This window comes from Wyeomyia smithii, chromosome 3 (genome assembly GCF_029784165.1).
Source record: "Wyeomyia smithii strain HCP4-BCI-WySm-NY-G18 chromosome 3, ASM2978416v1, whole genome shotgun sequence".
NCBI classification, from domain to species: domain Eukaryota; kingdom Metazoa; phylum Arthropoda; class Insecta; order Diptera; family Culicidae; genus Wyeomyia; species Wyeomyia smithii.
In genome coordinates this window covers 98,533,944-98,548,625 of record NC_073696.1, presented here as the reverse complement: position 1 = coordinate 98,548,625, position 14,682 = coordinate 98,533,944, and the positions used below count along the sequence as shown (strand labels likewise).

Genomic DNA, 14,682 nt, shown 5'->3' with positions numbered 1-14,682 from the left:
TTTGTCGTTTAATACATACTGAAATTGCATTTCACGTGGTTTTATGCGGTTTCTGAAATTTACATGGATTTCTAAACTTACCTCGAGTTTACAAGATTATTCAAAATTAAATATGTTTTCCTACGCGGATTGAGAAATTCACGCGGTTGGTTGAGTAGATTTTGAAATTTACGCAGATTTTCAAGTTTATGTACTGGTAACTAATCTATAGCATACATGTTTCGAAAGATTTTCTGGCATGATGAGTTCTGGAACCCACCAGTGTCTGATAATGGAGGCGTGTCGAAAAAAATCAAACGAGCAAACAAGTTGCAGAGTTTGATGGATCTTATAGGTTCTGATTCAATTCAACCGGAATGGCGCTGGCTAGTGGTGTTGGCGGAAATTGTCGATCGATGTTCAGCTGTCCTGGAAGAGGAAGATTACCACCCGTTATTAGATCTCTTGAGCACGATTCAGGTAACATTCCAGTAAGTTTTCATAGTAAGTAGAATTTAAATTGATGTTTCTTTGTTGCAGCCAAAACTTACTCTTTCCATTCAGCTGAAAGCATTTCGTCTATGTTGCAAGGCGCTAGTAAAATTTGAGCAACAAGATCGATTCATTAAAAGCACTTTAATCAACGCAACTCGCTGCGCGGAACTGTGGCATAATATAACAGAATGCTGCTTTCGGTATTACACGGTGTATATTTTTTACCGCAATAAATTTTAAATAATTTTCTTTTTATTGCAGATGCAGTACATCCAACAGCAAATCCTCAGCCATTAACCATCAGCTGTTACAGTTTCTGATCGTTTCTCGAAAGTATCCTTCGGTAGCATTTTTAAATAGTATTCTGCAAGCATTTTATGCGTACTCAATCGATCGTACCAACAACAACGTTGCTACGGTGCGTACTCTGCTGGAAACGGTGCCGCTGGAAGTGTTCGGACCAGTTCAGGAGACCGTTGAAAATGTGTTCAACTATTTGTTTCCGAAATCGAGAGAAACGCAAGCAAAAGGAATCCTGCACAAAAAAGAACGATTGGATGCCTGCTTGGTAGCGCGAATCACGGTCGACTGCGTGGTTACCAAGCACAATCGAAGTGGCTGCAACGACGGTGGTGCAATCGTGTACGGCCTCCAAAGCGACCAGTATGTCGAACTAAATGAACAGCTTCGAAGTTTAGAAGAAAACATTCTGCTAAAGCGAATGGAGAAACTAATAACCATAAGCACTACACCTCTAATGAATGTAGTTACGGATAAACCGACTGTAACCTACAACATACACGAGAAAAACTTTGAGATGCTCTGTGCAGTCACAAATTTTGAGAAGCACACTCTCCCGACGGAAAACGATGCACTGTGTAATGGTTTAATCACTATCGTCTGCGACGTTGAACTGTACTTGCAAATCTTGAATGATTTGCTTATTCATAGCGCATTGAACGAAGGAACGTTTTCGAATTGTCTGATAACGAAAAAGATTGCCTTCAAAACACAGGAGTTGGAGATAGGTTTCGAGCGGCTACGGTCTTGGACGGTATTGGAACTAAGTGAGCTATCTTGTCGCCTGCTAGCAATCTTCAGTGGGTCATATCATCCACTCATAAATCAAATGATTAAAACGACTAATTTTACAAATCTTTTCGAATGGCTTTTTAAAAATACTAAGATTTCTCTAGAACGAGACTCCAGGTATATTGATTTGCTTAGTTTCGAAAGTCTGAAGAAAGAGCAGATTAATCAGCACAACTTACTTCTGATTATCGCACACTACATGAAGTACGATGGAGTGCATACCACCAAAGCAAAAGATTTCCTCGATCAAGTGCAGCTCAACATTGAGAGCAACATAGATCTGTTCCACATCTTTCAAATGTCGCAGGTTTTTGTCAAGCAAAGCTCGACGTTTTTTCTCGCCGAATGGGTTCTAACATACGTTAAGGATATATGCCGAAATCATCATTCCAACTGCTCCGTAACCGAAACTATTATAGACTTATTCCCAGCGCTAGTGATTTTTGTCAGTCCACATGAAGCACTTTTCGACGACATTAACACTGTGCTGCTTTCGTTTATTCGCAAAGCGAACAAGCAGATCTATTCAGTACGGTTGCAGCGGAAAATTTACGATCAGGTTAAATATCTGCTAAAAGCTTATCCGAATTATTTCGATTCGTTCGAACTGATTTACAATAGAATGGTCGCACTGATCAGAGCATCGAGTTTTATCATTCGCATGAGCGGTGTGACAAACCTGCTGTACCTTTTTGCTGACGAATGGGCTTTCTCCAAGAACTCTACGAAAATTGAATACCTTCAATTTCAGCGAAAGTTATACTCAGAAGTGAATTTTGAAATGGATGTAAGTAACGCGATTTGTTGAAATTTGAGTTCACTAAATTATGATTGGATTTGTAATGTTTGCAGTCGCTTCTTTCGAAGGATGAGCAGGAAGGCTTACTGGCTGCATATTTGCAATTGATTTGTGGAACATGGTGTCAAAGCTATCATATCAGAAAGCAAGCCACACTGGATCTAGTTGAACAGGTCCACCTGAGTCAGCTTGCACAGCGTATGTATTGCTTTCAAGTGGTTTGATGTTGCTTCTAATGATGCTTTGATTATCACAGGTAAAGTTCAAATGATCATCAAGCTGATTGGTAACATCACCGGTATCAATCCGACTGCAGTCGTACACGACTGCATGCAGCCTATCATTGACAGGTGGATAGTCCGCTACAAATTGCAATCGTGAGTAATAACCTATTTTTTCGAATCCGCTGTTGCAATTGTATTATTGGTATTGGTACCTATTTATTTTTGGGCTTAAAATTTCAAATTTCATTATGTTATTATCTCGCCTAATAACATATATTTAATATCCATTTAAGCTTTCCATGGTGCATTGCCGCTTGTGAATCACTGAAACAATTTGTGGCAAACTACCAGTCTGTTATTGCGTTCGCTATTATTCGTCACAAACCATCGGAGTTACATCAGTTCTCTGCAGTTGTGAAACAATCCTTATTTGATACGATCGAGGTGAAGAGTACAAAAATTGTGGATTATTTTCTTTGATATTGCTCTATCGTGTCCTTTTCAGAATATTTTCGCACAATGTGCTTCATACCTTATCCCGAAGTGGGCCTATTGCGTCAACATGCCGCAGCTATACCTACAGCGGGCAGCAGCAATGGATCAATTGATCACTAACAACAACGTAAACCTGAAGTTACCTGTAACCAAGAATGGATCCCTGATTTTGATTGTACAACATCTCATGGATTATCTACATGACACCGAAAAAATGAGGAAACTTTTTGAACGCGAAATTTGGATAGAGGAAAAGGAGTACAAACTGAGCAGCGATAGTTTTGCGAAATGTTTGGATCATCTTAAGGGCATGCTAAGTAGCGACTCGAAGCAACAATCACTTACATACTTTTGTTCGAAACATCCGTCGGCGGTTGAACGAATCATGATGGCTTTGAAACTGAAGCTTCAACGTTCGGAAGTGACGGAAGACAAACTTTTCGTGCTTTTCCAGTACTCCGTTCTGGTTGATTTACTATTGAATGATTACTTTGGTCAGCAACGTTCGGTTGATTTAATGCAATATTTAATTAGAGATATTTGCTATTTCCTCTGCCACAGCATGGTAAACACCGAATCTCTGCATGCGACGATCCTGAACATTTTAACAAATTTCGTTGCAAAAACCGTTGCTAATTGCGCTAATTATTTGGAACCATACCTTAATTTTATCGTTTCCTCATTGCTGATAGTTTACGACAAAAATTCTTCTTCTCGTACTCGCCAGAAAGTGTTGAATCTTTTGAAGTCGATAGTAATCGACCATTACGCTCTATTCGGTGAAGGTGTGAAAAAATTGAACTACTTTCCTGAAGCCGACGATTTTTCTCAACTTCGCGAAGCGCTGGTGAACTTGAAAGAAACTCAACATCAGTTGACATTGGCCGAAAGTATTGATCGAATCTTACAGCTGCCAGGTTTGAAGTATGAAGAGCTCACTACATTGCGTAAAATGTTGTGCAACAGAAAAACGGACTTGAAAGAATTGTGCAGCGCCCTAGAAGCTTCTAACGGATTCTCGGATAGTTGTTCGAAAAATGTTATTTTACGATTGATAAATGTTCTATTGGATGAGATCCGCAATAGCTCAAGCGACAGCCACACAATGGAAGCGTTACGCTGTCTCGGGGAAATTGGGCCAACTGAATTAGCTACGCTGGTGCTTCGGCCTGATACTGAAACAGAAATTTACGAATCCTTGGAGGGCTGTGAAGATGCCACAGTAATACTAGTGCGAGTTCTCCTAGCTGAGTTGAATAAACTAATCGTATCGAAGGATGTGATGATCGTTGAAAAGGCTACACTAGTTTGCTACCATATTTTGCAGAATAAATTCTATCATAATTTAATAGCCGACACGACCAGCTTATTTCCCTATATGACCCTTGCCACTGATGGGCAACAATTGTTTGCGAGCCCTTCAGGGCGTATCCCATTGAGTAACGTTGTTGATTTCACCAGCGGTAGTATGTCCTATGCTTCCTTCATACTGAGCTTGTCGTCGATTCTGCTGGACTTTTTACAAGATACTGTCATGAAAGCGTTGACTGAAATAGAGGTAAATGAATACGTTTCATCTAATAGATTGAAAATTCTGTATTTTTTTTTTTTAGCCCTGTTTTGCCGCCACCATCATCCCACTGTTACTGCAAATTGTTCTTAGTTATGGTAATGACGACTTTAACGAAGATGTTGGAAAATTCGTAAGTCATATTGCGGTTTTAATCTTTGATTCCTAAAAATGTAAAATTGTTTTTATTTTTAGGTTAACACATTTTTTGGAAAATTTTCTGAGGGGCGATCCGAAACTTGTATAAGCAACAATTTAGAAGCCATTATGCTAATGCTCAAGATAGTGGAATGTGTACGATTGAATAATCGAGAGTAATTCAGTTTTTGCTTGCACAAAAAATGCAATTAATAAAGCTTTTCATTTTGTAGTCGACCGGAGAAGCAGATTAAGTTAAATTACATAGCAATCGCTGCTGCTAGCTTACGCTGTGGTGCCTATTTCAAGGCGATACTGTACTGTGAGTTGTGGTGTCTTGCCCAGCAGAATGCGGGTTCAAAGCTCGATGAAATTAAACAAGATCCTCAGCTGATGTCTATTATGAAAACGGCATATATGGCAATTGGGATCGATGATGCAGCGAAAGCTTTTCTTGACCCGATAGCATCACGAAATGAATACTACCAGTTGGAACGTAGATATAGTCAGAGTTTACTGTACTACGATGTCACTAGTGCCAGCAGCAGCGGTGCTCATATGACCGCATATTCGAAAGCCCTAAAGCGCTCGGGTTTGTATGGGTTAGCTAGAAGTGCACTGGTCGATAAGGACCAAGTTGATTATGATTGTGCATGGCGTTTAGCTGATTGGAACGTTGTTTTGGAAGACGTCACGAAAGCGAATAATGAACGAATCGATTGGGAGATGATATTTAATAAACAGCATTACAAAGCGTTGAAATGTCTGCACTTAAAAGATGCAGTCGCCACTGAGGCGGCAGTGTTCGAGGCCAGGAATTCCGTTGCTGAGATGTTGAAAGTTGCTAGCATGGAATCAACAAAAAATATGTATCCATTCCTTTGTAAGCTACGACAACTACAGCAAATCGAGGACTTCATGGATGTACAATTTGTTAGAAAAAACGATGGAGAGCAGGAGCTTTTCACAAAATGGGAGCAACAAGATCAACTTCCTTACAGCGATTTTTCCTTCATGGAGATTATTCTAACCCAACGATCGACAATTTTACAGACTGCCCGTATTCGTGCGTTGCGCAAGTGGGTTCCTGATGCTCTCAATTACACACTGTTTCAACTGATTTATGAGGCACGCGTTAGTGGACATTACGACGTAGCCACAAGCGGAATTTGCGCAATGAACCAACGAAGTTTATCGAATGATGCAAAAGCATTGTTGTTGTTGGAAGATGCTCAACTGAACTGGGCGATTGGTGACAAGCTTCTCTCAAGAAAATTGGTCAATGAGATTGTCGCCGGTGGTAAGTGCAAAGACCTAATGGTTAATGCTGCAGCTTACCGACTCTACGGAAGCTTTCTAGCGGAAACACATGCCGAGGACGTGCAAAACGTTTACAAGAACTTTTTCCGACAGTCCCAAGCATTAGTAGAGGAATCCGTGCTTCAGGCTAGTCAAAGAGTTGAATCTCCTTTGGTGGACTATCAAAACAGGTGTTTACATAGCGATCGGAATTTCATCGTGCTGCACACCGTGGCCAAGTATGCCGATCGCGAGTTTGTTAGGGTGAGTAAACGATTTGGAGATTGTATGACTAAAATTCATAATATAATATTCTCCCACGCAGTTAAAAAACCATTTCACCTCCACCGAGTTTCAACAGAAAAAAGCAAATTTGGAAAAGTTAAAAAACGAACTGGCCTTGATAGAGGCGGAACAGGCCAACACAAAGGAGCCGGAAAAACTTTCCTTCTTAAGACGGGCCAAAATGTCGACGAAGCAGAATGCCGCCCGCGATGAGAATTCGCTCAAGATGATGCAGTCGGACATGGAAAGCTACCTCAAAATGGCACTGCTCTATTACTCCTCGTTCTCCCGAAAGTCGAGTGTTGAAAGTGATCTGGCCGTGTTCCGTATTGTGGCACTTTGGTTGGGCAATTATAGTGCTGCGGAAAGTTGTGCGGAATCGCTGCAGGTCATACCGTCGTACAAATTTGTTCCCGTGCTGGCTCAGTTGGTTCCGCGATTGGACAACCGGAACGAAGGTATCGGTAAAATGGTTTTATCCATACTGGAACGCTGCGCGGTTGATCATCCTTACCACACACTTCCGCACATATTTGCCCAGGTGTACGCGTATGCTGATTTAGAACGCTCAGAGTGAGTATCAGAATGTTATCACGTAACAGAGTAGTGATAAATCTTTTTTCAGAGTTCCCAAAGACGATGAACGTTTGCTAGGAGCTCAAGCGTTGCACCATAAACTGCGGAAAAATGCGAAAATCTCCAAAATTGTTGACCAGTATACGGAGATGAATCTAGCGTTGATAGAAATGGCCAACAAAACACTGGGTCAGAGTCAACGAGGATTCAGCGAGTACACTATGACCAATAAAGATGCTCTCAAGAAGTGCAAAAAGTTAGACAAGATACATTGTCCAACAGTGGAGCTTAAGGTTCAGGAAAATGCCACTTATAAGGAGCTTATTGGTAAGTAGAATGATTCGGTAAAAAAAGAATTTTGCACCTAATATCGTGATTCATTTTTCAGGTGTAATTCAATGGAAAGATCAAATAAAAGGCGTGGGTGGCATCAATGCCCCGAAGAAACTAATCTGCCAATGTACGGACGGCTTGGAAAGAATACAGCTGTTAAAGGGCAAGGATGATATGCGCCAAGATGCAGTTATGCAGCAGGTGTTTACCATCTTGAATATATTATTACACCATGATAAGGAAGCAAATAAACAAAAACTAGCGGTTCGAACGTACAAGGTGGTGCCACTTTCTCAGCAGAGTGGAATCCTAGAATGGTGCTTGGATACAATTCCATTCGGTTCCTGGTTAGTGCCAGCCCACGAGCGGTATCGACCCGATGATTTAACCCCTATCGAGGCCAGAAAATGCTTCGCTGAACTGGCGAAGTCGTCAGTGCGAACTAAGCAAGAAAAGTTCCTGAAAATTTGCCAACGGTTGAGTCCCGTTTTTCAATACTTTTTCTTTGAGCGTTTCCTTCTGCCGGGGATGTGGTTCGAACGACGCCTCTGCTACACCAAAAGTGTTGCCGTCTCGTCTATGGTTGGCTATATTTTGGGGATTGGTGATCGGCACGTGCAGAACATATTGGTGGACGAAAAAACTGCTGAGGTCATTCACATCGATTTTGGAATAGCATTCGAACTGGGCAAAAACTTACCCACACCAGAAACAATTCCATTCCGATTAACCAGAGACATTGTGGCTGGCATGGGTGTCAGTGGCATCGAAGGAATCTTTAGAAAGTAAGTTCCCCAGGTTTAATGTTTTAATAACACACTCACGAAAACATGTTTTAATTACAGATCCTGCCAGAGAACTATGGAAATTTTGCGTAGTAACCATGCTCCAATCATGACAATATTAGAAGTGCTTCTGTACGATCCGCTGTACACGTGGAATGTGCTTTCGAGTAAAAAAGCTGCCCGGAAACAGATGGTGGATATGTACGGCGAAGACAACCGCGGCCGATTTGATGGCGGTGTTATGTCGGCAAATATGAACATAAGCGCTGAGCGTGCTTTGCTGAGGGTTAGTGATAAACTACACGGGAAAGAGGACGAAAAATATACCTCTGTTGAAGGTCAAGTCGAAAGGCTAAATTGCGTAGCCTCTAGTAATGTGAATCTCTGCCAGCTATTCCACGGTTGGCAGCCGTACCTTTAAACTTTGTTGGTTTCAAATTAGGCTTTTAAAAATAGGTAGGTAACACGTAACATAAATTCAACTCTTTTTTTTTATTACAATACCGTTATATATAATGCACGACTGTGGAGTTAAAATATTTTTTTTAGACTTGGAGTGAACTTTCCAGAGCTTGAGCCAAGTTAAGTAGGGTGTAAACAATTTAAATGCCTTCTGTTTCGTTGACCTGAGTAATAATTTTAACCAATTTCACCGGCTCAAAGGCACTTTTTAACCTCCAGTTACTTCGATCGAAGTCCCGTTAACGTAGCTACTTTTGTCAGAAGCCAAGAATGCGATTACTTCGCCAATTTCTGAAACAAACAAGCATGCTTTAAATAGTTTGAACACTCGCAAAGTCGAGCCAATTATTACCTTCCGGGTTACCAAACCGCCGCAGCGCACACTGCATGATAACCATATCCTTTACCTTTTGCGGAAGCGTTTCTGTCATCGGAGTTTTAATAAAGCCCGGTACAACGGCGTTCACTCGAATATTGTAGCGGCCAAATTCACGCGCAACCACTTTTGTCATAGCTTCGACGCCGGCTTTACTGGGCGAATAGTTAGACTGTCCAATATTACCGTTCCGAGCTACAATCGACGAAACGTTCACCATCGATCCGCACACTTCGTGTTCTACCATTGCCTTGCCAAAATGCTGCAGCATCAGCCAAGTTCCCTTCAGGTTCACATCAATGACGGCATCGAAGTCAGCTTCTGGCATTTTCAACAAGAAGTTATCTCTTGTAATTCCGGCCGAATTGACCACAATCATCGGCGGCTTTTTATACTTTTCGACGACTGCTTTCAGTACTTTGTCTATACTTGCGCTGGATGAAACGTCCATCTCGTAAGCGGCGTTATCTTGTTTACCCCCCAAGCTTTGCACGGTCTCTTCCGCTGCGGCTAAATTGCGATCCACGGCCACCACGATTGCTCCATCGCGAGATAAAAGTTTGCTCGTGACGCGACCGATCCCAGAACCAGCGCCTGTAGAAGATGTAAATTGAATTCAACATTACAACTATGTTTGATGTACTGTATGACATCTCTTTTCTGAATCACACAATGTACAAACTCGTTCTTCAATCTAATCAAATTCAATTACGTGATAACAATGTGGGCCGGTTCTAATTTTACATAACAGTTTGAAAGCTGTTACTTGTCCGACCTTGAACTTACCTGTTACAAAAGCTAGCCGTCCTGCCAAAGGTGCACTCATATTTAACTTTTTTATGACTGTCCTGATGGGGTTAAATAACTGGCAGAAATGTTAGTGTTCCGATGCGCTACCGGAAGAATGCACCGGCAAGATAGTAAATAAGCCAGCCGCCGATAAACAGCCTTACCCACCGAGGAGAGGATGAACGAATGAATGTGACTGTCAGCGCTACAACACCAACGTTACAAATGAATAGTGCTAGCGCATGTCTGTAAAAAATGCTTTACGAGAGTCAGTACTTTTAGTTATTTTAACGATGACAACTATTGGATTTTTTAAATTCCTGTTTTCTTACTCGAGAACTTAAAAAAATGTTAACAATTTCTATTTAAAATCTAGCTAAAGTTTTGCTAAAACAAAGGTCATACTAAAGGTTTGCGAATCTTACAATAAATGATATTTCGACTAGGCGTGCGAAAAATCAAAATCGTGAATGGTGTGTGTCAATTGAAACGAACGCTACTACATGTAGATGTTGAAGCGTGAGTACGAGTGTAATAAAAATACTAGGTACCATTACAATGTTACTAATCAGCTGTGTTTGGCTAAGATAAGAGCTGTTTGGAGTTTATATCATACACGTCTATGGGTCGAGTGCGAGACATTTCTAACATGAATGTTCCAAAAATAGATAAATATGATAACTGCCAGCAAATGAAATCAGTGTAATCGGTTTATCGCAGGTTAGTGGCGCTGCCTTGAATTGCGGTGTAGACCGCACAGATCATCGAGCAAAAATTACAACATTTATAGGTATTATTGCCTGTAATTTTTCTTCAATTTTAAACTACCGAAGCGTTAGATCTTTCTTTTCTTTTTTTAAGCAATGCTATAAAATTTACTTGTTGTTTTGACGTCTTTCTAAAAAACAAATATTCTTTGGTAGGCTTGGTTGGTATTGTTTAATTTTCGCAAAAAGGGAGCATACTTATATGACGTAGCATTCATGGGGGGAGGGGAGGATTATGATCGTTTTGTGACAAGCTGGGACAAGAGGGAATGGGATTGAAATCGACGGAGTTTTTTTTTTTTTGAAAAACCATTTTTTTTTGCTGAAAGAATGTACACTAAAATCGCACAAAGCTTTGCAGCAGGAGCTGTCAAAATCTTTTTATCTGTGGCGTTCAGCAATCTTCTGAAAGCTGGGTGATTTTTTTTCAAACAACTTTTTCATATAAATGTTACAGCTTGTTTTTTTTCTGTACGTTTTTATAGAAGGGGGGGGGGGGGGGGGGTGTTGTTTTCATACGATTTTATATGGGAAAATTCACTTTTTCAAAACTTATTCTCTAAAGATGTCCAGTGTCCAGTTGGCTCCTAAAAATATATCGATACATGATATTTGTAGAAATTTTCCTGGGAAAAACTCTTTTGAAGACTGTAAGACGCTACCATGCTTGTAGAAAAAGTTATTCACCTTGAATTGATTAAATGTCTAACGAACGGCTCACCATTGAATTTTTCTAGCAACACTGCTGTGCTATTGCAAACTTGCTTAAGGATGAGAAATATTTTTGCGTGGAAGTAAGCTTGAAAGTGTAATTTTTGCTCATAGTATCTTCGAAGAAGCCTCCAAGATAAATTTTACACGATATCATTTCTTATCACATGATTGAATTTGCTGCAGCAGTATTGCTAGTTAAATTCAAAGGTGAGCCGATCGTCAAACATGCAATCAATTTGAGGTGAATAACTTTTTCTACAATCCTACAATCCTTCTAAAATTTCCTACAAATATCATGTATCGATATATTTTTAGGAGCCAACTGGACATCTCTAGAGAATATATTAAGTTTTGAAAAAGTGAATTTTCCCATATAAAATCGTATAGAAACTTTAAAAATCGGGCCATAAAATATAGTTACACCGATCGATCTGAAAAGTTACACGGTTGTTATAGGACCCATAAGAAACACGAAAGTGCATGGGAGCTAGAATTTATTTTTTGTCCCACCCTACTTTTTCACATTGACGATCAAAGGAGAAGAGGCTGGTTGCTTTATATTGCGCTATCAGCAATCCTTAGCAACAAAATAGTAGAAGGGTGGTATCCAAGACACGACCGCATAGTTGACGTAGGACTATAATAGTTTCATATTTCCTTTTGAAGTTCTGTTTGATTTGAGCTCGTTTTACATGTGCCAAAAACGAGCGGTTTCTTGATTAATTTTAACCACTTTAGGCTCAACATCATCCGGAGAAAAATATTTTGGTTCTTTTTGTTGTCGAAGCGGATAACCGGAATCGTTAAAACGGTCCCGGAGATATGACTGGAATGTGTTCCAGTAATATAACGATCATGATCAAAGCAGAACTATGTCTCTAATTACTCGGGTGGTAATATCAAGTATTTAGGTCATCAGCCTAAATTCATCAAGCGACACCTCAAACGACTAGGAACTAAAACTACACACTTAAAATTTATTGCCGGGTCTCGGTAATTTTTGCCGAGATGGTGCCGTTCTCTGAGTGCTCGGTTAAAAAAAGAATGACAGCTGTCACATTTGTTCGTAAATCTCGGTTTTCTCAACTGAAATTTCAGCACAAAATATCCGTAATCTCGACAGTGATAGCTCGGTAATAATTTATGCCGAAATTTCAGTTAGGTTGAACCGAGATTCACGAAAAAATGTGACAGCTGTCATTATTTTGTAAACCGAGCACTCAGTAGTACCGTTCTCGGGAAAAATTACCGAGACCCGGTAATAAATTTTAAGTGTGTAGTTTTTTCTACTGTTAAGGTCGTCTTTGACCACTTAAAATGTAAAAGAAGTCATGAAAATAGAACCGTTCATTTTTGGCCTGGTTCGATTTTGGCAACAGAAAAAATTCTGGCGTGTTGCCAGAATCGAACGAGGTCTGTATTTTGATTATTTATTTGCAGCACTCTATTTTAGAAGAAAAAATATTCTCTTTAACATTGATGAATAACTTTTGTTCTAATACAGTCAATTTTCTTTAATACGCGAAAAGGCATGTCCATAAAATTATAAATTGAGTACGATTTAGTAGAAATTAAACTTCCTTCTATCTATTTGTCTTGTGGAAGATGGCTCACTCTCCAATCACAAAGCGGCAAAGATGTCACTTTTTTGCAGTTACAAGCTCGTGGAAAAAATATCGCACAAGTACGAGTAAGGTTATGGAAAGTAATATTTACATTTATAAGTAATGAAAAATTCAAATATAAGTAATGAAAAATTCAAATACGAATGTCGGAACTCTAATATCAAGAAAAAATTTGGTTTTCCTCTATACCACCACCACGGGATGCAACTACGATTGTCATATTGAATTCATTTAGCTATCAAAATATAATCATCAGTACAGCTCGTTTAACTACCTATTCAAAGATCTGTACGGAGCATTTTGGTTTGCTGTTATCTTTTAAATACCCTATATTTAGTTATTTTAATAAATCTGAGATAAACAGAGTGTAGAGTTTAGAAATAAACAACGCATTTCAACTGTGCAATGCACCAAATTTGCACCCTGCTATCTGCCTCTAACGACACGTACAGACCACCCCAGCGGCGTAGTTCTTCTGCACTGATAGACGACGAGTGACCAGCGCTCTATTCATACATTGCTCGGTACAGTCTTGTTGCATGTGTCAGCATGTCTGATAGAAGAGGTTGTTAGGAACTTTCCGAAAAAGCTTCACCTTCAAGACATCAAAATAGTCTAGGTTCATGGAAAAAAAATTAGTTGACCTATTGGGACGGGGTGATTCTGTCAATTTTTTTTTGGCACTGCTATACAGTATATCACAGCAGGCAGCTTGTGTCTACTCATGAAGTCTGTGCCAGGCGTGTTCGCATGTGATTGGTATATTGTTCGTGAAAATTCGGCCTTGAAACTTTTATGAAATTTTCACTGTTTGATAATGAAATGATAATGATAACTTAAGAATCACAAAATTGTCCATCATTTTATCAATCCAACGACATATTGATTATTGCGATTCATCATGTGGTTACATCAGTATTAACGTTTGAAATCTTTCATTCCGACGTTACACCTTGGTTTCAGTTTTCACAGAATGTATCTCGATATAGTGCGGTTAGACGTAGTCCTACGTCAAAAATTAATACAGGATGCAGCGAGAAAAAAGGCGTAAATTTATGGTATTTTTTCGAATCACATTGTCAACTACTCTAAGCAGTGGCGTAGGGGGAGGGTTTTAGGGTTCAAACCGCCCCCCCAGAGCCTTTGGTTTTTTTTTCCAATATTAGGGCTCGACTTACTTTACTTTTAAATCGTTGAGACCCTATGTCGAATCCAGAATACGCCTACACAAAACTCGGTCTTAGGCTGCTCCTCTCCAGTCCCCCTTACACACGCTGCTCTGGCATCCTCGTCGACAGCACACTTCCAGCGCGTGCTAGGTCTGCCTCGAAGTCGTCGGCCTCTATCCGGTTCTCTGCTAAATATTATCTTTGAAGGTCGCTCATCCGCCATCCGTGCTACGGATCAGCGTGTTTACGTACTTCTTAAAACTCGTGTTTCATGCGCCTGCGCCACACCCCACGCCAAGGAGTATTGATCGCAGGATTCTACGCTCGAGGACCGCAAGCGCTCGTCTATCGGCCTCCCTCCACGTCCACGATTCATGTCCGTAGAGCGCCATCGGGAGGTTCAGAGTCCTATACCCTTTGGATAATCTGGTGAATTACACTACACAGCCGCTCGCTCCCAACTTTGAAAAGTTCGGCCGGAAAATCGTCCTTCCCAGCGGCTTTGTGGTTCTTCAGCTCTTTGCAAGCATTCCTAACCTCGTCCAACGTTGGCGGTTCCACAGCTTGTCCGTTCTTCCCAATTTTATCCTGTTCCCCTTGACGACTCTCCACCTTCCTCATCTTGAACACCACTTCAAAAGGTTGCTTCCAACGCCTGGCCACCTGCGATTGATTAGGTTCCCCTCCCTGTCATTGCACACGATCCGGTT

The 14,682-nt window shown here is 40.5% G+C and overlaps 2 protein-coding genes across 2 annotated transcripts in view; one reads left to right on the top strand and one right to left on the bottom strand.

Annotated features, from left to right (window-relative positions):
- Nucleotides 1–8,590, top strand: part of LOC129732589 (serine/threonine-protein kinase ATM) — a 37,009-nt gene extending 28,419 nt beyond the window's left edge. Inside the window, exons 5-18 of the mRNA XM_055693582.1 lie at nucleotides 229–459; nucleotides 520–674; nucleotides 736–2,353; nucleotides 2,419–2,563; nucleotides 2,622–2,742; nucleotides 2,883–3,033; nucleotides 3,095–4,642; nucleotides 4,698–4,787; nucleotides 4,850–4,968; nucleotides 5,026–6,355; nucleotides 6,417–6,949; nucleotides 7,002–7,279; nucleotides 7,341–8,070; nucleotides 8,131–8,590. Of these exons, the coding sequence (XP_055549557.1) occupies nucleotides 229–459; nucleotides 520–674; nucleotides 736–2,353; nucleotides 2,419–2,563; nucleotides 2,622–2,742; nucleotides 2,883–3,033; nucleotides 3,095–4,642; nucleotides 4,698–4,787; nucleotides 4,850–4,968; nucleotides 5,026–6,355; nucleotides 6,417–6,949; nucleotides 7,002–7,279; nucleotides 7,341–8,070; nucleotides 8,131–8,491 (7,410 nt within the window). The 3' untranslated portion in view covers nucleotides 8,492–8,590. The remainder of the gene's footprint in view (nucleotides 1–228; nucleotides 460–519; nucleotides 675–735; nucleotides 2,354–2,418; nucleotides 2,564–2,621; nucleotides 2,743–2,882; nucleotides 3,034–3,094; nucleotides 4,643–4,697; nucleotides 4,788–4,849; nucleotides 4,969–5,025; nucleotides 6,356–6,416; nucleotides 6,950–7,001; nucleotides 7,280–7,340; nucleotides 8,071–8,130) is intronic.
- On the bottom strand, nucleotides 8,544–9,910 carry LOC129732591 (estradiol 17-beta-dehydrogenase 8). Its single transcript, XM_055693584.1, has 3 exons — nucleotides 9,695–9,910; nucleotides 8,885–9,502; nucleotides 8,544–8,823 (listed from the first exon to the last, which is right to left on the bottom strand). Exons 1-3 carry the CDS (start codon nucleotides 9,732–9,734, stop codon nucleotides 8,741–8,743), a joined length of 741 nt encoding a protein of 246 aa, XP_055549559.1. The 5' UTR covers nucleotides 9,735–9,910; the 3' UTR covers nucleotides 8,544–8,740.
- Nucleotides 9,911–14,682: the final 4,772 nt, after the last annotated feature.

Bases quoted from the DNA above. Each gene is read 5' to 3' on its own strand.
- LOC129732591 (XM_055693584.1), bottom strand. From the start codon at position 9,734: ATGAGTGCACCTTTGGCAGGACGGCTAGCTTTTGTAACAG. The intron at 9,503-9,694 runs GTAAGTTCAAGG...CATCTTCTACAG, and splicing joins ACGGCTAGCTTTTGTAACAG to GCGCTGGTTCTGGGATCGGT. The intron at 8,824-8,884 runs GTAATAATTGGC...TGTTTGTTTCAG, and splicing joins GCGGTTTGGTAACCCGGAAG to AAATTGGCGAAGTAATCGCA.